Source organism: Phascolarctos cinereus, unplaced genomic scaffold, assembly GCF_003287225.1.
Source record: "Phascolarctos cinereus isolate Bilbo 61053 unplaced genomic scaffold, phaCin_HiC Scaffold_1;HRSCAF=81, whole genome shotgun sequence".
Taxonomy (NCBI): domain Eukaryota; kingdom Metazoa; phylum Chordata; class Mammalia; order Diprotodontia; family Phascolarctidae; genus Phascolarctos; species Phascolarctos cinereus.
The window spans coordinates 44,876,432-44,898,186 of NW_027555514.1; the positions used below are offsets into that span (position 1 = coordinate 44,876,432).

The window sequence follows — 21,755 nt, forward strand, 5'->3', positions numbered from 1 at the left end:
GACTGAAAAATGACTCAACAACAAATGTGTATATTAAGATAGGAATAGCTTTCAGAAAGATAGAGGTTCTGACCTTGTGGGGCTCTGCTGAAACTCTATCTGGAGTGGACTGTGTCAGTAAAGGATAAGAAGTTGATATTTCGTCTACAGGTGCAATGGAAAGATATTTGAAGAATTTTGAGGGAAGGGAGAAGCTTGGAACCTAAAATGGAACCTGAGGTTTACATCTCACAGATTAAACCTCAAGCAATCCAGACATTTAAAGTAATATGCAGCTATTTATTTTTAAATTTTATAACTCATGCATTCAGACCAGAAGTGACACTTCTGAAATTTTAGTTTCTAGGCTCTGGGCCCCTACATGGTTTAAAGGATGTCATCCAATTCATTGACCATCAAAATGTCTTTTCCAGTAGTAGACAAAGAGCCTTTTGAGTGAAGGATATAAAAAGTATCAGTCTGGACTTAAAATAAAACATGGGGATTTATCACTCAAAGGTTTAATGTTGATGGTAAGACACATTACAAAATTATAGAAATTAAACTGGATAAAGATTTCAAGAGAGGCAGTTTGATACGGTAGATTGAAAGTCAGCCTTGACTTTCAGAAAAGACTTGGCAGTCACAAAGATTCAGGTTCAAGTCTCACCAAAGACATTCGCTGTCTGTGTGACTCTAGGCAAGTTACTTACCTCCTCGGGGCCCTAAGCAATACTTAAGATTTAAGTTGCAGAGAAGGTGCCCATCTCCAATAACAGTGGCAGTTTGCTCACTCAGGAGTTCCCTGTTACCAGTGAATTCATTGCTTCAGTCCCAAACCCTAGAGATCATGAATGCTCATAATAAAATATCTCTCAAGGTAGATATGATGTTATAAAATCAGCTTTGCTGATAGCTGAAGCTTTAATAAAGGAAAAAAAGTGGAAGCCCTGGATTGCTCTTCCCTCTTCCTTCCAACTTTTCTAAGGGCGAGATTGCCATCTTCCCTCTTTTGCCTTCATAGTGGAGGAAAATGCTTCTGCCCTAGGTACTAGCTGTGAGACCCTAGGCAGGTCACTTAAATTCTGCCTGCCTTAGTTTCCTCATCTGTCAAGTGGGAATAATAACAGCACCTAGCTCCTGCCAGGGTTGCTGGGATGATCCAATAAGATAATACATTTAAATGATTACATTTGAGTGCTTTATAGATGTTAGCTATCGTTATTATCACTCCCCTCTGGCTACTCAAGAGAAGGACTGATTCGAATAGAGCCAAAGACTCCAACTTGGAATCCTGGGAGACTGTTACCCAGTTTAATCCTTAGAGAAAAACATATCCCCACTACCAGGAAATCAGGCATGAGCCAATGGGTCCAGAGTTTTATTTGGGTTACTTCTTATATAATCCAAGCTTAGAAATCATTAGAGGAAAATGAGCCAGGAACAAAAATAATGTGTGGGTGTTTTAATAAATTCTGGGTTCTTTATTTCAAGGACAATTTAGCAGATCCGTCTTTCAGTTTGTTACCATACATCTCCCACACCTGGTCATTCCCCAAGACTATTTCATAAGACAAAGACATAACTCACCATAAGTCAGAGAATATTCTATTTATTCCATGAATTGCAGCAGTTAGCAGATATCTCATCAGTCAACTTGCAGTTGGAAAGGAAAGGGGAAAGGAGAGCCAGGAATGGCCATGGTCGCCAAGAGCTGTAGACTAGGAATATATGAGTCTAAGTAGAGCTGAATTTTATGGACTCCTGATTCTAGGGCAACATAGCCATGGTGAAGGACAATCATTTTAACCTGGATTTGGGCTGGGCTCCCAAGTGCCCTCTGGAGGTCAATCACTAGAATGATCTTACAGGACCTTAAAATGTGGTTCTGGGACTTGTACTTTAATTACCCTTATAGCTCATTGCCAAACAGCCAAGACTAGGTTTAGAGGAGTGAATGAGATTTTAATATCACATCAACTGTGTAGGACCAGAAATCATAGGGAAAGGAAACATAAGTTGTTTTCTCTCTTTTGGAAAATTCTGTATATATGTATATCACATCATACAATTTTACAGGCAGATTTTTTACATCGAATACTTAAATATATATGATGCATATTTAAAACATCAATTTGTTGAGATGATAAGTGATTAGTCTTGTTAATGTTATTTTTCTGTGGAGAATGGGGAGTTGGATTTCCGGTTGGGCTCTGACCCTCTTCAGGAGGAATATTCATATTCCTCAGCACTGCGGCGCCCAAAATCCATCCAGCCCATGTAATCCCTGTCGTTTATCCTGTGGTTGGGGTCAATGCTCTGGAGGTTTTTGATGACTGGCATTCGAGCAGAAGAACCTAATAGGGTGAGGAAAGGGAAAGAACCAAAACCAAATCAATCCATCAATCAACAGGCATTTTGTTAAGTGCCTACTATGTGCCACGCACAGTACTAGGTGCTGGGAATACAAAGATAAAAAGAAACAGTCCCTGCCTTTAAGTCCCTACATTATACATCAAGCAATCGAACTTATCGACTCTGCAAAAGCAATTTTGAAATTTTCCTTAGGGGCAGCTAGGTGGCGCAGTGGATAGAGCACTGGCCCTGAAGTCAGGAGGACCTGAGTTCAAATCCAACCTCAGACCAAACACTTGACACTAACTGTGTGACCCTGGGCAAGTCACTTAACTCCAATTGCCTAAAAAAAAAAAGAAAAGAAAAAGAAAAGAAATTTTCCTTGTAGGACTCAAGACCTATAGTTAGTGCCTAGTAGTTTCTCCTGAAGCATGCACTCCCACTGAGGCCACGCTAAATAACACCAGGTAAGTTATTGTTGGTGCCTAGAATGAGGTCTTCTATGCCTTCAGGCTCTTTTCCTGAATTAAGACCTTGTATCCCAAGTGTATACATAGCAGACCCAGACTCCTCTCCTTCTCCTTCTCCTCCTTCTCCTCCTCTTCCTTCTCCTCCTCATCTCCCTCCTCTGAGGCAATCAGGGTTAAGTGACTTGCCCAGGGTTACATATCTAGTGTCAAGTGTCTGAGGCCCTTAGTTGAGTAAGGGTTGGGAGTGGTAGAAGACAGAGACCCTAGAACATAGGTGCAACATAGGTTGCTGGTGATCAGAGGAGGATATTTAGTAGATTCTATTTTAACTAATTATTGTTAATTAATCTGCTAAAGAATTATGAATGCTGCCAACAACCTTTAAATGTAGTGCTATCTAAATTCCACACTTTGTGACAAAGCCCTGATTACCCCACCTTGGTTACAGATCTGATACTGGGTTTTTCTTTATTTCTTTCTTAATTTCTTTCTTTGTAGGCCACAGTTTGTCTTCTTTTTTTTTTAAATCAGTAGTCTAAAGTGAACATAAGTTTGCTAAACACAAAGTTCTTTTGATCACCATTTATAGGAACTGCAGCATCTTCTTGGCTCTGTTTCAGAAACTGCATATGGCACAGAACAATCATTTCCCAGTAAGTTAGTTCGGTATGTCATCAAAACACCAACTGTATCTTCTTGATGAGGTGTCAAGCCTCCAACTTCAGAAACTACTCACTCAAAAAAAAGCATCTGATTTTGCCTCTAAATTACATAGATGTCCATCAGCCGGACTAGAGCAGGAGTTCTGAACCTTTATTGGGTCATGGACTCCTTTGGCAGTGTCTGCTCCTTAAATGCTTAAAATAAACTATATAATATTAAAAGATAATTATATTATATATAATATATAGCATATTATATATATTTTATAATTGTATTGAAATGCAATGATCAAAACACTAGAAACAAACAATTAAAAAAAACATGACTCTAAGTTAAGAACCCCTGATCTAGAGGGAAATTTATCTATGCTGGAAGCAAGGTGTGCTGGAGCCAGCTCTAATCAGCTAGGGAAAGCCAATTGTTATATTTTCAGTATGAGGGTTTACACCATGAGTGGGGAACCTGTGGCCTTGAGGCCACACATGGCCCTCTAGGCCCTCAGGTACAGCCCTTTGACTGAATCCAAACTCCATAGAACAAATCCTTTTATTATTATGAATGTTTTAATTAATTAATATTTATGGTATATTATATAGTATTAAATGTAATGTTATATGCTATGATATTAAATGTAATAACTTGTATTTATATTATGTTGGTTATTTTATTAATATCTATAATTAATATACAGTTATTATTCCATCATTACACCTTAGAAATCAGCAAATGCTACAAATCAGGGCTTGATTTATTGTTTTGTTGGTTGTTAAGACTTAAGAAGCTTATGGAGAAAATTTAAATAATGCAGATTAAACTTTAAAATGTTTTGTGGGTTTTCAGAGAGCTGGTTGTTAGACATTCACCAGCACAGATTCTTCCCACTCTCTAACTCCCCACCTAAGATAGCAAGCTTCTACATTCTTTAATTCAGGGACTAATAATCAAATAGAGAGCTGCAAAGTCATCACCCTTGGTAGGGCCATTGTGGACTGCTTCATCTAGCTATAGCTAGCCCACAATTTGGCCCACAGGCCAATTATTAGTAGCAAAATCTTACATTGGAGAAGTGGACAATTTATTGAGAAACATAAAAGTCGTTTGAATGCTTGAATATAACAGTCCATCTTGCCTAGGTTTTTAATAGTGTCTGAGGACCCAGGTTGGAATCCTAGGGATGTATTATGGATGAGTGTGTGTGTGTGTGTGTGTGTGTGTGTGTGTGTGTATACATGACTGTCTGTGTGAACATATATACCTATCTATGTCTATGGTGTCAACTACAATATCTCTTTTTGACACACAAACATTTAAGCTAGTCAAGCTTAAAACTGTACTTAAGACTTTTGTAAAACTCTGTATACATCAGTAATAAAACACTTGATTTGAATCATTAGCAAGATGATTTTGGCTCAACTTTGAAATCACTCAGTCAATCATCCAACAAGCATTTAATAAACACCTACTGTGTGCCAGAGATTGTGCTAAGATGCTGGAGATACAAAGACCAAAATGAAATAGTTCCTGCCCTCAAGGAGATTACATTCTAATGAGGGAGACTGTTTGTTGTTTGTTGTTCACCCTTCATTCCCAAAAAGGACCAATGCCACCATCTCCACATAAATAAGAATACCCTCAACTATATATGTTTATAAATATACTAAATTAAAGGTAATTGGGGGAAGATACTAATATGGGGGGGGAATCGAGAAGGAATTCATGTTAGAGGTGGTGCTTCAAAAGAACTTGGAAGGAAACTAAGAATTCTAAGAAATGAAGGTGAGGACAGGAGGGCATGGGAGAAAGCCTATGCGAAGACACAGAGATGGGACATAGTGTGTCATGTGTGAGAAGCAGAAAGAAGGCTGCTTTGAATTTCTAGAGCTGGAGGAAGTCTCTACGTATATCTCTAGATCTCTGAATCTGCTTATGTGTATCTCTGTAAAAAATGTGCCAGCTCTTGCCCACGAAGTCACTTTTGGGGGTCCCAGAATTTCCAAAATCTGAGATAGGTGGCAATGTGGATGTTACCAACGCTTACGCCAAATGAGAAATGCCCAAAAGATGTTCAAGACTCATGTCTCAAGGCTGGGTCTCTTCAAGAGTGATTTCTATTGCAAGATTTTTAGAGTCTATTAGGAATCAAGCATGGCAGCCTAGATGAATGGTCATCCCTGCCTCAGTGAGGGAGTTGTGCTGTGAAAGTAATTCCGGGGCAAAGCACACCATCATTCCAAGGCCTACAGACACTGGTCTTCAGGTTCATTATTCACCTAAATCTCCATGGGCTATTCCAATAAGATCCCTTGTACCATCGTGCTCAACTGAAAATGTAAGGTGGGGTTAGGAGAAGGACCTATAACTTTTTTCTGTTTTTTTAAAATGGGTCTTAAAAAGCCAAAATAAAATTTTCTAAAGAGGCAAAATAAATAGATGTTTCTTTTTTTTAGGTTTCTTTTTTCTCCGAGTCTTTCTGGTCCTGCCCTGGGCTTTGACATTCCTTATTCCGAACACTTGTAATAGTCTCTTTTTAGCTTTGGCAGATATAACCTCTCCAATCTGCTCCCTACCTAGAGGTAAGCATCATTTTACTCTCTTGGATGTCCTTTAAATCCCATAGTTCTCAAAATCCAGTAGAGGCTCTCTCTCTCTTTTTTTTTTTTGCCTTTAGGGACAAATTAGAAAGTTTCATTTGGGGCTTTCAGACTCTCTTCCTCACTTAGCCCATTTTATTTACCTAAATATCCTCTGATGCTAGATCCCAGTTTATAGGCTTCCTGTCATTTAGTCATCCTTATTATGATTTTAAAAATACTTATTAAATGCTTTGTAAGTACAAGGTCCTAGCTGGAGATAGGCAGCTGAAAAATACAACCTTGGTTCTCCAGTAGGGTACAATCCAATCCAAGCACAAGTTGGGGAAAGGGGGAGGATGAATCAAAAAGGAGGTGGTTACTTCACTAATTAAGCAGCAATTTGTATTGGGAACTGTTGTAGGGATTTCTAATTTAATAGATAGCACTTATATGGCAATACTATTATTAACAGAGGGCAGCTAGATGACATAGTGGAGAGAGTGCCAGGTCTGGAGTCACAGAGACTCATCTTCCCAAGTTCAAATCTAGCCTCAGATACTTACTAGCTGGGTGATCCTGGGCAAGTCACTTGACCGTGTTTGCCTCAGTTTCCTCATCTGTAAAATGAGTTGGAGAAGGAAATGGCAAACTGCTCCAGTATCTCTGCCAAGCAAACCCCAAATGGGGTCACAGAGTTAGACACAATTCAATAATAACAACAACAACCAGTACTTGGTACATTTTTGTCGTTGTGCAGTCCTTTCAGTCCAGTCTAACTCTTCATGACCCCAATTACATAGTAGGCTCTTAATAAATATTTATTGCTATCGTCTCCATTGTACAGATGAGAAAATAGGCTCATGGAGAGGTTGTGACTTATCCAGGGCCATGCAGCTAGTAAGTATCAGGAGTAAGATTTTAATCCAAATCTCCAGACTTTGACTTTGACATCCCTTCTGTTATAATATACTTCTGCAAAGTATAACTATTTCTGGATTTTTAAAGTCACTTGTAGGGGTTGTTCATTATATATGTGTATTATGTAATTGTGTGTATATGTATATATATATATATATATATATATATATATATATATATATATATATATATATATATGCATATATATGGTATATCATAGATGAGGTAGCTCAGTGGCCCAGTGGATAGAACACCTCTCTCTGAATCAGGAACACCTAATTCCAAATCCAGCCTCAGACACTTGGCTAGCTGTGTGACCTTGCACAAGTCTGCCTCAGTTTCCTCATCAGTAGAACAGGAATAATAATAGCACTTACTTCCCAGAATTGTTCTGAGCCTATAAATGAGATAATATTTATAAAGCATTTTGCAAACTTTAAAACACTATAGAAGTGCTGGTTATTGTATTTGTTAAACTATCTACACCTTTGCTTTTATGTGTTTTTGTAGTTCAGCTGGGGTACAGGAACCTGTTTCTTTTTTTTTATTTCTTTCCTCTCTCTCTTTCTCTCTTTCTCTCTTTTGCAATTGGGGTTAAGTGACTTGCCTAGGGTCACACAGCTAGTAAATGTGAAGTGTTTGCTCTGAGTCCGGATTTGAACTCAGGTCCTCCTGACTTTAGGGCCGGTGCTCTATCCATTGCGCCATCTAGCTGCCCCAGGAATCTGTTTCTTAAAGTGTTTTGATAACTATTTCATTACATTTTTTCCCTTGTAATCCTATGTATTTTATTTTATGCATTTAAAAACATTATTCTGAGAACCACAGGCTTCACTAGACTGCCAAAGGGGTCCATGACTCATCTTCAATAAGGTGAAGATCCCCTATTAGTGTTTGTGCTTCTTTGTTCAATTGTTTCTCTAGGACTGGAACCCAGTGGCTCCTAATGGCCCCCTCCCTTCTACTTCTAGTATCCTCAGTAAATTACTGCAAGCCCAGCAAACAAGCAGCTGCTGCTTAATATGAGTTGACTGGTAATTAGGCATTTCTTAGTTTTATCCCTTAAGATTCCTAAACATGCTTGGCTAATCTTAAAAGTCATAATGATTAAGCTAATGTACTTTAAATATTCTGATATTGGAATGATTGCTTCCCAGTGGAATTGAACTCAGTTAGATAAACACCATTAAAAAAATCTTATCATAATGGGTACAATTCTTTTCTGAAGAAAGTAGTTTTTAAAATATAATGTAAGAAGAAAAGCTCAAGAATACTAATAACATTCATAGTAAAGTTGATAGAGAAGTAATACTTTTTTTAAAAAAAATCTACTTTAGACATTAAATTCCACCAGATGATAAAAACTGAAGTGGCAGGCAGGGAAAAAAAATCTTTTTAAGATCTGAGTTAAAGGCTCACAGGAGCAGAGAGATTCCCATATAGAATTCAAAAGACTGAATAGGAAGATGAAAATACAGTTTTTCCAGAGAATATGCAATATTCCTAATTTATATGATGCTTGGTAAAAATGCTTTCCTCTTAGCAACTTTAGAAGGTTCTCAAAGCAAGCATTACTAGCCCCATTTTACAGATGAAGAAACATCCTCAGAGGAATGAACTGATACATTTTTAAATGACTTGTAAAGTGTTAGAGACAAGAATGACCTGGCTCTCCTGATTCCAATTCCAGGCTCTTTCTACTCCAAAACGCTGTAAATGAGATGGTTATAACTTTTTCACCCTCAGATTACCAAGAGGCTCCAATCAGATCTGTGATCTTCTAGAGTTCTTAATAGTGTACTTGGGATATTAAGGGTGTATAACATGAATAATAATTTGCATTTATATAGAACTTTAAGCTTAATAAAATGCTTTATATGTGGTATCTCAATTATTTACTGTTCACAACAGCCCTGGGAGGTAGGTGCTATTATGATCCCCATTTTGCAGATGAAGAAATTGAATCAGACAGAAGGGAATTGACTTGCTCAGGGTCACACAGTCAGTATCTAATGCAGGATTTGAAACTCAGGTATTCCTGACTCCATGTTCATTCCACAATTGTGTCATGGAGTTGCTTTTTTTTTTTTATCAAAATGCCCCTGATTTCATTGCGTTGTTTCTCTTAAATTTTAGTAAAGTGCACACAGAGGGTGTTGATCAGAAGAAAGTAAGCTGCATTTCCTCACATCTACATAGTGATTATTTCTCCAAAGGATGAAAGATATCATTTTGTATTTGAAAATGTCTATATTCTAGTCCAAGTAGTTTTGACTGCAATGAATATATAACTCTTTCTGTTGGTCAACATTAATAGATGCAAGCTGAATAAATTAGCCTGATAGATTTTTGTGGAGCAAATGAGAAGCTATTAATCTTGGGGAGGGGAATAACAGATAATCTTTCCACTATTACTAGCTGTCAACAAACAAATCTCTTCTCAATTAGCCTTGTTAAAAAAAAAAAAAGCAGGGGCAGCTAGGTGGCGTAGTGGATAGAGCACCAGCCTGGTGTCAGGAGGATCTGAGTTCAAATCCAGCCTCAGACACATAACACTTACTAGCTGTGTGACCCTGGGCAAGTCACTTAACCCCATTGCCTAGCCAAAAAAATTTTAAAAAGCAAATTCAAGCATGTTTCATCACATTTAAGCATGCTAGGCCTTTTGTATATAGTTTGTATATGGTTTCATCAGTGGGAGTGGGTCAATCAATGAGCATTTATTAAGTGCTTGCTATATGCCAGGTAATGTGCTAAATGCAGGGGAGACAAAGAAAGAAAAAAGACAGTCTCTGCCCTTGAAGATTTCCATCTAAATCAGTTCAACAAACATTTACTTAAGTGCTTACTATGTGCCAGTGGCAGCTAGGTGGTGCCATAGTGGCTAAAGCGTAGCCTGGAGTCAGGAAGACTCATCTTCCTGAGGTCAAATATAGCCTCAGACACTAGCTGGGTGACCCTGGGCAAGTCATTTAACCCTGTTGCCTCAGTTTCCTCATTTGTAAAATGAGCTGGAGAAGAAATGCCAAGAAAACCTCCTAAAAAGGATTACAAAGAGGCAGACATGACTAAAACAAATGAAACTAATGTGCCAGTGTATAAATGCCTTCCACTATGCAGATCAGCAATGCAATCTTTAATTTTTAGTCTGAGAATTTAAATAGCTTGTCCATGGTCACACATTTCATAGGCAGGACTCAAACCCAGGACTTCTGGACTTAAAGTCAGCTTTTTATCAGCTACTCCATTGCTGCTTCTCTTAGCTATGCCAACAGGTCATAATGTTCATTTGTTCCATAAATAAAACACTAGGTTAGGAACAGATGGTCAACTCAGTCAGACTCTATAAATATGTAGCTCCCTGTCAATATTAGCCAATTTTAAGAATTTAGCTGTAACATATATAAGCTTGAGATTTGCTTTGCAAATATGGTTTTTATAGTTAGGATAAATGCCCCTCCATAGAGGGCTGGCAAATCAAAACATCCCCAGTGACAGAACTGCTGATTCAAGCAAAGAAAATACCTTGAAATAGGAAAATGGGCTCAGCGATTTTGGGGCAGGGCCAGGAAGCCAGTAAGGGAATTTTGATATTGCCATGGTCATGGTGGGAAGGGTCATGGAGGAGTTCCCAAAGGTGCAGTTCATTTAGACTTTACAAAACAGGCTAGGCAAGAACAGATGGGAGACAAAATACTTTCCAGACCCTTTATCTGAGAGATATTTGATAACCTCCAGCAACATACTTTGTTTAATTGTAAACTCATATTTCACTTTACATGCAACTTAAAAGTCTGAAATGTGAACTATCTCAGGAGATACAAAATATCCAAAGGAAGTGGGCAAGAGTTACATATTGATGTTTCATATTAGTTTTGAAGGAGAGCCTAATTTTGTTATTGCGTGCCACCCTTGTAATATGGGCAGCTTGTGTGACAAGGGTGTTCTACATTTTATTTGGTCTTGCAAAATGATCTTACCCTTAAAGCAAATGGGATCAAAAGAGGCTGTAAAAGAAGTTTCATTTTAGGGCAAAGGATTAGGAGGAGAGCAGATTTAGATCTGGAAGGGGTCTCTAGTCCAACTCCTTCATCTCACAGATGGGGAAACTGAGGACCAGGATGACTTGCCCAAAGTCACACGGCTAGGAAGTATCTCAAGCTATTTCTTACAGCTAATTAACCAAAAACTTAGAAAATCATTAAAGAGCTGATGCAACCCTTGCCATAGGATTTCTAACTTCCAAATGGCTTAGTGGGAAGAGAAAATCAGCACCAATTTCCTAAGAGGAAGAAAATCTGCTCAAGTAGTAGTCTAGCTTCACCTTCTGACTCACAGTTGGCTCAAAGGGCTACAATTAATGGGAAATATGAAGAAAACTCTAGGAAGAGCCAATCCTCTACTTTTCCCCTAATGGGGCCATATGATGGGGATGTGGCTGTGATATATATATATAGAGAGAGAGATTCCTCATTGGACTCTGAATCACAGAATCAGAACTGGAAGGGACCTTGGAAATTGGCTAGTTCTACCTATTCCTGAATAAATACACTCTACAACAGGCCCAACAAGTGGTCATCTTGAAGATGACTTGAAGATCTTGACTTGAAGACCTTCGATGAGGGAGAAGTCATGATTTCCAGAGGCAACCCATTCCACTTTTCATTGTCAGGATTTTTTATTTCTTGTATTGAAACTAAATTTGCACATTTATAACTTCCACCAATGACTCTCAGTTCTTCCCTCTGGGGCCCAGAAAAGCATGTCTTACACCTCTTTCACAAGACAGCTCTCTTTAATACTTAAATACTTTAAAATACTTAAATACTTAAAATACTTACATATTTAAAGACTTAATACTTTAAAAAATACTTTAAGTATACTACACATCCCCTAAGTCTTCTATTCTCCAGGTTAAAGATTCCCAGTTCCTCCAATTAATTTTTGTGTGGCATGATCTCAAGGACTTTTTACCATCTGTGCTCCCCTTTTCTGGATGTTTCCTAGGTTATCAAAAGTCTCTCCTAAAATCTGTGCCTCAAGCTGAACACAATACACCAGATATGGCTTGATCAGGGCAGAATTCAGCAAGCAGATCCCCTCCTTATTCTTACGCCTTTCTGAATTTTACCTAAGATTGCATTATACTTTTTTTTCTTCTTTTACTGCTATGACTTGTATTGAGTTTGTGGTCCACTAAAACCTCCAGATCCTTATCAGGTGAAGTGTAGTTTAGCCACATCTTCCCCAATTTTTCCCAGTGAAGAGGTCCTAGGTTTGAATCATTGCTTTTCTACTTCCTACCTATGAGACCATGACTTAATCATGTCATTTCTCTGCCTTAATTTCCTTGCCTGTGAGTCAAGAGGGTTGGATTTAGATAACTTTTATGATCACTTTGACTTTATATGCCATGATCCTATGAATAAAGTCTCAAACTTAGTTCATGACATAGGTAGTATGTATGGATAAAAGGAAAGTCACATGTAACTAGCCCCACTTGAAGCAATTACTAAAACTATTGACCTGAGGCAGCATTGGCCTCCCTAGAAACCAGGAAGACATGGGTTCAAGTTCTGCCTCTGATACATATTGGCTGTGTGACCCTGGGCAAGTCACTTAACCTTTCAGTGGTCTGCTCAACTCTAACTCAAGGGTGCCTACCTGCATTGGTAGAGGAAGCTTCCTCATTCAGGAATTCCCTAACAGTGGTGTCAAGCCCAAATAGAAATGGTAGCCATTATATAAGGATCCCTGTGGGCTGCACATTGGCTCAATTTTAAAATGTAATATTATCTTAATAAATGCTTATTAAGTTGAGAGCCATACAAGTTAGGGGACTGACTTGACCAAAGTCACATAGGTCCTAAGTGCTAGAACCTCTAGATCCTCTGTTCTTTCCACCTTGAGCTAAGTGAGGACAGAGATGGCACTGAAGTCCAGGACTCCTGGATCCCAGTCCACGACTCTTTCTGTGGACCTACTTTATTCCCAGGGAATAACATCAGGTGCTGGAGAGATGATGGTTCACTTGTCTCTTAGGGAATTGGTGAACAATCTGTATTCAACAGTAAGAAATAAATAAGCAGATCATCTCACAGCGGTGATATTCTTTAAAGATTTCTTGTTCAAAGAAACCCAAATATCCCTCTCACTCACGGACGATCCCTGTCAGCTTGGCAGAGAAGCATTCATTTAACATGAAGCGTTTACTCCTTCTGATCTTTGCTTTGGTGAAATCTGACATAGAATAGTTTAATGTTCTAAGGGCCGTTATTTTTTGTCAAATCTTGTAAGCTTATCATAATTCACATCTTGCTCAATGATTTTAAAGTCAAAATGCATAGGAATTGTATGATCATAGGTTTAGGCCTGGAAGGGACATTGGAGGCCATTAGATTAATCCCTTCAATTTTATAGATAAGGAATCAGACATCCAGGAGAGACAACGTGGTTTCTTACATAGGGATCAAGAAGAAAGCCCAACATTCAAACTAGGAACCCCAGCTCGAGCATCCTTTCTACTGTACCACGCTGACCCTCTATATTTGGTTAAAAAAATAGGGATTAGGAGTTTTTTTTATGACTCTACCCTATTTTAATTATCTGAATGAATTAATTCAGTGCTCGGTGTGAAAATATTTATTGAGGAGATATTAACATCTTCAGAGAAATGTCTGAAGCCTCTACCAATAAACAATGTCACTATGAGAAACTGAATTACTGGGTGGCTCTTCTTCTCACAGCCTGGCCCTTTAGTTAGCCACTGAACATCATATAGAACAGGGTTTTAAAAAATTATTTATTTTAGGTTTCCTTCCCTTCCCTTTTATTCATTCATTCATTTTTGTAATTTTTTTTTAAATTGAGTTCCAAATTCTCTCCCTCCCTGCCACCCCTTCTCTACCCATTGAGAAAGCAAGCAATATGCTATCAATTAGAAATAGGGGTTTTCTTAACCTTTTTTTTTGTATCACAGATGGCTTTGGCAATCTGTGAAGAAAATAATGTTTTTAAACACATAAAATAAAATAAATAGGAAACCTAATGAAAATGAAGATGCAATTTTTTCTCCTATTGAACTTCACAGACCCCCTTGAAATCTATCCATATATCCCCAAGGTGTCCATGGACCCCAAGTTAAGAACCACTGCCAAATACCAAAATCTTTGCAGCACTCCAAGCCTCAATTTCTTCATCTGTAATATGGGAATAATAAATAGGACTTACCTCACTGGGTTCACCTTGCAAACCTCAACAATGTCTTCCAGCTTTAAGTTAAGGAACATATGCTTTTGTGAAACCTTAAAGCACTCCATAAACATCAGCTGCCATTATCATTAATTATTATTATTATTTCAGCACTGGGAATACTATTAACGGTTACTGGTTTTGTTGTTGTTTGCAAAATATGTCTTGAGGAAAAGACAAAAAAAAAGAACTTGTTCCTATAACTGCATTTACTTCTGAGTTTTCCTACTGAACACTGCAAAAAAAAAAAACAACTTGTAGAGATATTTGCAAGAGATGGGGGAGAAGAAGGTGGGGGATTCTGTTACCTTTCCTGGCTTGCTGGATGTACCTGGCCAGCAAAGCCCCGAAGTTGCTCCTGGAGTCCCCATTTCCATCAGCTCTCTGTAGAGGCTTCAGTTGACTGGGGGAGGCAGGAGCACGGGCATGCCGGTGCTGGGCAGCAAGGCTCTGCTCCAGCTCAGAAGCCCCTGGGTTGGCATGGCTGGACTCTTTTGGCTGTTGTCCCAAGGAGCTTGCTGACAGGACAGCGAGGAGCACGCAGACACTGAGGCTACTGTACATAGCTGCAGGAGGAGGGAAGGAAATCGGAGGCAGTTAGGAGAGAGAAGACTGCTAAGCTGAATGAGCTGTAGAAAACAGAGGAAGACTGGCCAGAGACTATCCCAGGTAAGAGCTAAGGTGGTGCCTGGTTACACTCTAGAGGAGCTTGTGAGAAAGTACAAATAGTATCCAAAGGACATTTTCAGGTGATGCTATGAGACAGACCCTTTACCTATAAGTGTCTTTCTATTGCTGCCTGATTGATTCCATCAATCCTTTCATCGAATGGTAGAATTTTCTAAGTGGAAGGAATCTCAGAGATAAATGAGATCATCCAGCCTTTTTTTTTTGCTTTGTTTGTTCTTTCTCCAGTGAAATATATGTCTTGGAGGAATGCAAGGAGGCAGATTAAAGTACCTAGCACAGGAGTTCTTAAGCTTTTCTTGTGTGTGTCACTCTAGTGAAACCTATGGGTCCCTTCTCAAAGTAATATATATTTTTAAAAATTCATAATTGAAGGAAGCACTAAACTTCAGTTAGAGGTTAGTGAAAATAAAGATGTGATTTTTTTCCCCCTCATCCAAGTTCATGGACCCTTTGGGAATCTATGAACCTTAGATTAAGAAACCTCGATCTAGACCAAACTCCCCATTTCTCAGATGAAGAAACTGAGGTCCAAAAAGGTTCACTTTCTTGTCAAATGTTATACAGCTAGAACTGGTTGAAGCCAGGACTGACCTTGGAAGCAAAGGACCTGAGTTTAGTTAGCTGGACTGCTAAGTTACCTTTGTGACCTGGGGCAAGCCACGTGACTTCTTTGGGTCTCAGTTCCTCCTCTATAAAATGAGGAGTTTGGATTAGAAAACCTGTGAGTTCCATTTCAGGTAGAACTTCAGTTAGATCTGTGATTTTATAAACCTATGATTTCTCAGCTCAGAACTCCAGCGGTCTTTCATCTATACTCCCTTACTTTCTTATTCCTGACTTTTTGATAAATACACATTATGAAAAGGTAGATGGCATTTCCCCCTGTCCCAATAAAAAGAGCTTCTATCTTTTTCTGTCTTTAGGAGGAAACATTTACTTCAAATGGAACATCCTTAACTAGCTTGGATGCACCAGAATAGATTCGTAGTCAGGGAGAGGCAAAAACAGGACAGCAGAACCTTCGATGAAGGGAAGGAGAACTCTTTTTAAAAAGAAGATTCTATTCATTGGATGAGACTCAGACAAAGAGTTTATTTCCCCCTTAGTTAAGAAGCAATTAGGTTGGATTGAATTGTGAGGAAACGTCTATTTTAAAAAGCAGCCAAGAACCACAAAAAAATCCCATTTACAACAGTTTTTACAAGCAATACACATGATTTAGCACTGAATCATAATCATAATGAAGACCCCATGTGTCTTTATGAGAAATGTGAAAGACTTAGAAGATTTCACTAGAGATGAGAACACATATGAGAAGACATTAATGGTTTATACTGGTTTCCCTGGGCAAACAGGCAATTTTCACTTTCCTAGCACTGGAGTGCTTAAAGGTATTTCCATAGCTACTTCAACCTTTAAAATCTTTCAGCATTTTTATTTGAAAAGATTTTAAAAGCCTTCCCAACCCTGCATTATATTTCTCCAAATGATTTCAGTCCTACTTGAAAGGACAGCTTTTGCAGTATTTGATTATACCTATGAGGGGAGCGGATGCTAATACCTTGGAGGCTAAACTTTTTTTCTTCAAAAACACAAGTCAATTTGACCCCACTAACAGCTTACTAACCACTGTCATTAAAATGCCATTTAAAATAATGTCATAATTTCTCATTTTGACTAAGCCTGAAAGAAGGAATAGTTAAAAATGCAGTTATAAAGAATAATTTTTTTAAAATGCAGTTACAAAGAATAATTTAAAACCACAAGAGACATGGGAAATAGATCACCAGAAATACACACCAAGAAAAATTCCTATGGTAGTGAATGACAATTTGATCCCTCTCATAAAAATAAGCTACTTCAGAATTGCCTACCTTTAAAATATGATAGTACCGTCCTATTTCGACCCAGAGAGATGTGATGAGTGTCCAGGTTAGACAAGTTATGGTGGTTTGGAAAAGCTATCTCTTAAATAGTCCAGCCTGCTGCCGGTAGTAGAGTCATCTATTGACACAGTGCTGACGCAGATAGGGATCGACATGTGCTCAGATAGATGCTATAGGGTCAGAACAAATTAATTTAACTCCCAGAGGAAAATGGCCACAAAAAATACACACACACACACACACACACACATATATATATACCCCATTTAAGAACTGGTTAACTCCTCTCTTGCCAGAATTTATTCCTGTCTTTTTGTTGTCTGTGTTTCTGAGTCTGCCCTTTGCCTTCCTCCCCATCTTCCTTTCTCTATCAAGACCATAAATGCCAACTGGATTTCAGTGGATAAGTTTTAGAGGTGTTTTTTTGTGAATAAATAAGATCTGTAGGCAGTTTTAGTAATGAGTCTATTAGGGATGCAAGTGAATCTTTGGGAGAGAAATATGGGGCATGAGTTTCAGAAAGTTGGGCATTCCAATTTCAGCATCACTCGTTGAGCTTCCTTTCAAATCTTAAGGTCATGGGTCCTACTCTACTAGCCACATTCCTTGAGTCTTGCTAGGACCCAGTCCATGTTAGGCATGGATGACCTTGGCACTCCTGGGTGTCTAGATGGTCTCAGAGAGTGAAGACATTATCCTAAGTTCCTTCTTTATGAAGGTGGAGATTTGAGGGCCGGGTAATAAGAGTGGCTGGTCTTTATATAGTGCTTTAAGATTTGCAAAGCATTTTACATATATTAGCTGCCTAACTCACAACAGTCCTGGGAGGTAGGTGCTAGTGTCACCTCCATTTTACAGATGAGCAAACTCAGGTGATTTGGCCAGGGTTACGCATAGCTAGTGTCTGAGTTGAAACTAGAACTCAGGTCTTCCTAAGTACTTAGCTAGTGCTCTACCCACTTTTCTACCCAGCCATCTAGTAGTTGTCTAGGAGAACTGAAGCAATGTTTTGGAGGATGCTTACCAGGACCACTAAAAAATGTTCTGTACACAATTATCTGTCCTGTCTTTCATTTCCACCATCTATAAAATGGGGCCAATGATATTTGTTTTGTCTTCCCTCAGAGAAATGAATTGAGGATAAAGGAGACAAAGGGCTGGTTTTGTCAGTCCCCAAATCACCACCTTTATGGTAGCAAGGAATTTAGGGCCTTATGTTCACTAACTTAGCCTATGTAGCATACTTTCATCCATTCTTTCTTGTATTTCAAGCATGTATTAAATGTCTGCTTATCATGTGCCACTTACACCCTACGAGGTATTAGAAAAACCCAACCAGTCCCTGCCCTCAAAGAGCTGACATTCTCTAGGAGGGAGGGAAGTGTCTGTGCTAGATAAAATGCCTATCTTCAGCTTGGTAATTAAATCATTTTTGAGTACCTATTGTGTATGTAAAGTATCAGGTTTGACACTTAAAATACTTGCCCTATTGCAACCTTGTATCAGGGATGTCATGTGTCCACAGGTACATAGAGTCCATAAGAACACATGTGTGTATTAACAGTTTATTTGGGCAATATTAGGCATGACACCCAGTATAGATGTTAGCTACAATGGAAGGAGTGCAGACCTGGATTTGAAGTAAGAAGACTGAATGTCAAATCATGCTTTTGTCAAGAGGACAGCTAGGTGGCGCCATTGTTCATTGTGCCTGGAGTCGGGAAGATCCATCTTTCTGAGTTCAAATCCAACCTCAGACATTTACTAACTGGGTGATCCTGGGCAAGTTACTTAATCCTGTTTGCCTCAGTTTCCTCACTTGTAAAATGAGATGAAATGGAAAACCACTCCAGTATCTTTGCTAAGAAAACCCCAACTGGGGTCATGAAGAGGTAGACATGACTGAAAAACGACTGAAGAACAAAAACTTGGGTTGGCAAGTCACTTAACCCTCTCTACACTACAGTTTTCCTCAAACAAAAAATGAGGAGTTAGATTAGATCTTCTGAGGCCCCTTCCAGCTCTAAGTTTGTGACCCATGGTAAGGACTTAATAAATATATTTTTTCAATTCATTCAGCTAACTCAGAGGAATCATCCTGTGAGTACTGGTTTAGAGGAAGTAAATTTGTATTCATATCCTGACTTTGACACTATCCATGTGACTGGACAAATTACTTAAATTTCTCTGGGCCTCAGTTTCCTCATTTGCAAAAGGAAGGAGGTTGAACTATATAGATGATAAGGTCCTGTCTAGCTCTAATTAAATCTATACTTCTTATATACTTATATATGTATATGTATACATATACACACAGATATGTGTGTGTGTGTATAATCTATACTTCAATTATCCCAAGGATTATCCTTGGCCAATGTTTCAGCTTCTAGCCTCCCTCTTACTGGTACTTGGGGGCTGCTCTTGGGTCCTGTGTATAGAGTATTTTTCTTCATTCAGGAACTAACTTTTCTCCCACATCTACCCAGTCAGTTTAGTAATCCCTAGTTTGCCTAGACCAGAGGTTCTCTTGTCCCTTATCAGATTGCTTTCACTTCTCAACCTTAGACATTCCTGAGTCGTACCTGGCTTCTTTATCACTGCATTAAAAGTCTGTCGGAGGAAGGGCTGAGCCTGGAACGTATCTCCATAGAGTAATTTAAATATTGTGGACGAGGATCTGGCCAAGCCCGCTGAAATTCAGTCAATAAAGTCTTGTACTAGGCTGGACTTATGCTTTCCTGAGTTAGACACAGGAAGCAGACTCTCAGAAGCAGGTATCTCAGCCTCCCTTTACGGGTGTAATAGCTAAGATCAGGGTAGCAGGTTCGGCTCCTTGAGGGGGTGTACCCATTTGTTGGTTACTGTGTGTATCGGGGGTGGGGGTGGGGATGAATGGGAAGGGCAGGCTCATGGATGACTTTGGTCCAACTCTCTCCCCTCCACAGGACCTATTGTCAGTTTTGCAGAATACGATCCTGTCCTAAACTTAGCCAGTCTCCCAACCAATCACTTGAACTCGGCAACTTCTCCTATTCCTCGAACCCGGTTGTCTCTGGGTGTTGTTGCAACTCAGTAGGGCAATTTTTCACCTGAGACAAGGAGAGTCACAGATCAGGGCAGGCAGGGTAGTGCGGAGGTGACGCATTCACGTCAATTTCAATCCGGCCTTTGCCCTTTTGAAAGCCTCTTTCTACCTTTCTGCAGTGGAAAGTGTACTGAAATTTGTGACAGAGAAGTGGGCGCGAATTCGAACAGCTATTTGCTCCTGACTCCCTGTGTGACCTTAGCTAAGCCATTAATTACTCTTCCCTGGGCCTCAATTTCTACATTTTTAGAAAGACCAGTCGGCCTATGAGAACTCTTAGGTTCCTTTAATTCTGAAGCAAGATTCCTATAATCCTTTGCCGCCGGCCATCTGCACTTTTAACTCCATTTGCTGACTCTAGATCTCCTTCCCTACCCAGTTCCCTGGGGACACTCCCTCTCTAAGGCCTCTCCAACTCTAAATCCTAGGACTTTGGGCACCTAAAATCCTGAAGATCCTTCCGCCTCTCCCTTCCCCTTTCCGGACTATAGCATATTCCCAGAAGGAGAAGTCTGTGCTTTCTGCCCTCGAACCCCTGGAGGTTGAGAAAAAAAACGACCCCAGCTACCCACTTCCACCATTCTTCATCCCTTACCCCAACGCTGAAGCCACGAACCCCTGATAAAGCAGTGGTACAGCTGGACACAGCTGGTAGAGAAAGTGGGCCAATGGGAAGATGCGAGATCGACAGATCAGGGGTAACAGCAGCGCCCCAAACCTTCATTCCCTCCCCTGAACCCAGGGTGAGTCCCTGGAGTCCTGAATCAACGAGAACGTCTCTCGGTTTGTTCCGCTTGGAGGCGGGGCAGGAGTTGGTGGGGACGTCCACCAGGGCATTCTGGTCCAATAGTTGAGAGGCAAGTGACGAGGGGCGAGGGGGCCACTGTGGAGCAGCTCTCACCCGCCTAACTCCGCAGACGCGTGGGATAGTCCTTTAGCGTTGGCCAGCCGGGTGCACTGCAGTTTCTTGTCACTTAGTTTCTGCGCTCCCCTACTCGGTTCTGGGCTGTTCTCCGCTCCACTCTCCTTCGGTCCCTCTGCTCCCGGTGCAAGAGACCTTTAGTCTTTGCTGCGTTCAGCTCTGTGCTCCACTGTCCGCTCTGCTCCGTGGCAAGGCTCTCGCGCGCCCCTCCTTTTTCCTAAGCTAACCAGCTTAGTTCACTTTTCTTGTCTTTCCTCCCCAACTCACCAGAGGCGGCAAATCTCGGTTGAGAAGATTCTTCGGTAGTTCTGATAAATCTTTCTCTCTCTCTCTCTCTCTCTCTCTCTCTCTCTCTCTCTCTCTCTCTCTCTCTCTCTCTCTCTCTCTCTCTCTCTCTCTCTCTCTCCCTCTCTCTCTCTCCCTCTCTCTCTCCCCCTCCCTCCCTCCCTCCCTCCCTCCCTCCCTCCCTTCCTCCCTTCCTTCCTCCCTCCTCCCTCCCTTCCTTCCTCCCTCCCTCCCTTCCCTCCTTCCTTCCTTCCTTCCTTCCTTCCTTCCTTCCTTCCTTCCTTCCTTCCTTCCTTCCTTCCTTCCTTCCTTCCTTCCTTCCTTCCTTCCTTCCTTCCTTCCTTCCTTCCTTCCTTCCTTCCTTCCTGTTGTGCTCGGTCATCCTCCGCAATTCAGTCCACCTGCTCTGTGACCCTCAGCGCAGCTGGGGTAGCTAGTACCTTTCTCGGCCCGGGAAAGTGCGAAAGATTTCTGCCTCCACAACATTTGGACTAGGGAGGCTCGTACATCTTCCTTTGTCCTTTCCAGAGGGAGACCCAGGTGAAGACAGCATAATCTGATGCCCTCCTCTTCCTTGCATTTTTAAGTCAACCATTTACAGTACTTTTTATTGTAGGGGATGTCACGAGCAGTTAATTAAATTATTTTAATTGGCCGTCCTATAAGGTAGTTATGGTT

The 21,755-nt window shown here is 40.1% G+C and overlaps 1 protein-coding gene across 3 annotated transcripts; it reads right to left on the minus strand.

Annotated features, from left to right (window-relative positions):
- Positions 1–1,575: 1,575 nt before the first annotated feature.
- Positions 1,576–21,096, minus strand: CCK (cholecystokinin). 3 transcript variants are annotated; one of them, XM_020987376.2, is made up of 4 exons: positions 20,466–20,719; positions 16,774–16,955; positions 14,518–14,775; positions 1,576–2,336 (listed from the first exon to the last, which is right to left on the minus strand). In XM_020987376.2, exons 3-4 carry the CDS (start codon positions 14,771–14,773, stop codon positions 2,203–2,205), a joined length of 390 nt encoding a protein of 129 aa, XP_020843035.1. In that variant the 5' UTR covers positions 14,774–14,775; positions 16,774–16,955; positions 20,466–20,719; the 3' UTR covers positions 1,576–2,202. The 3 variants fall into 3 exon arrangements, with proteins under 3 accessions (XP_020843035.1, XP_078007853.1, XP_020843036.1); XM_078151727.1 differs by lacking the exons at positions 16,774–16,955; positions 20,466–20,719 and adding an exon at positions 20,772–21,096; XM_020987377.2 differs by lacking the exon at positions 16,774–16,955 and having other exon boundaries at positions 20,466–20,724.
- Between the last annotated feature and the right edge of the window lie 659 nt (positions 21,097–21,755).

What these genes read in the sequence shown, in the direction of transcription:
- CCK (XM_078151727.1), bottom strand. Translation starts at nt 14,773, where the DNA reads ATGTACAGTAGCCTCAGTGTCTGCGTGCTCCTCGCTGTCCTGTCAGCA. An exon ending in CATCCAGCAAGCCAGGAAAG is followed by an intron (nt 2,337 to 14,517) that starts GTAACAGAATCC and finishes TCACCCTATTAG; the next exon opens with GTTCTTCTGCTCGAATGCCA.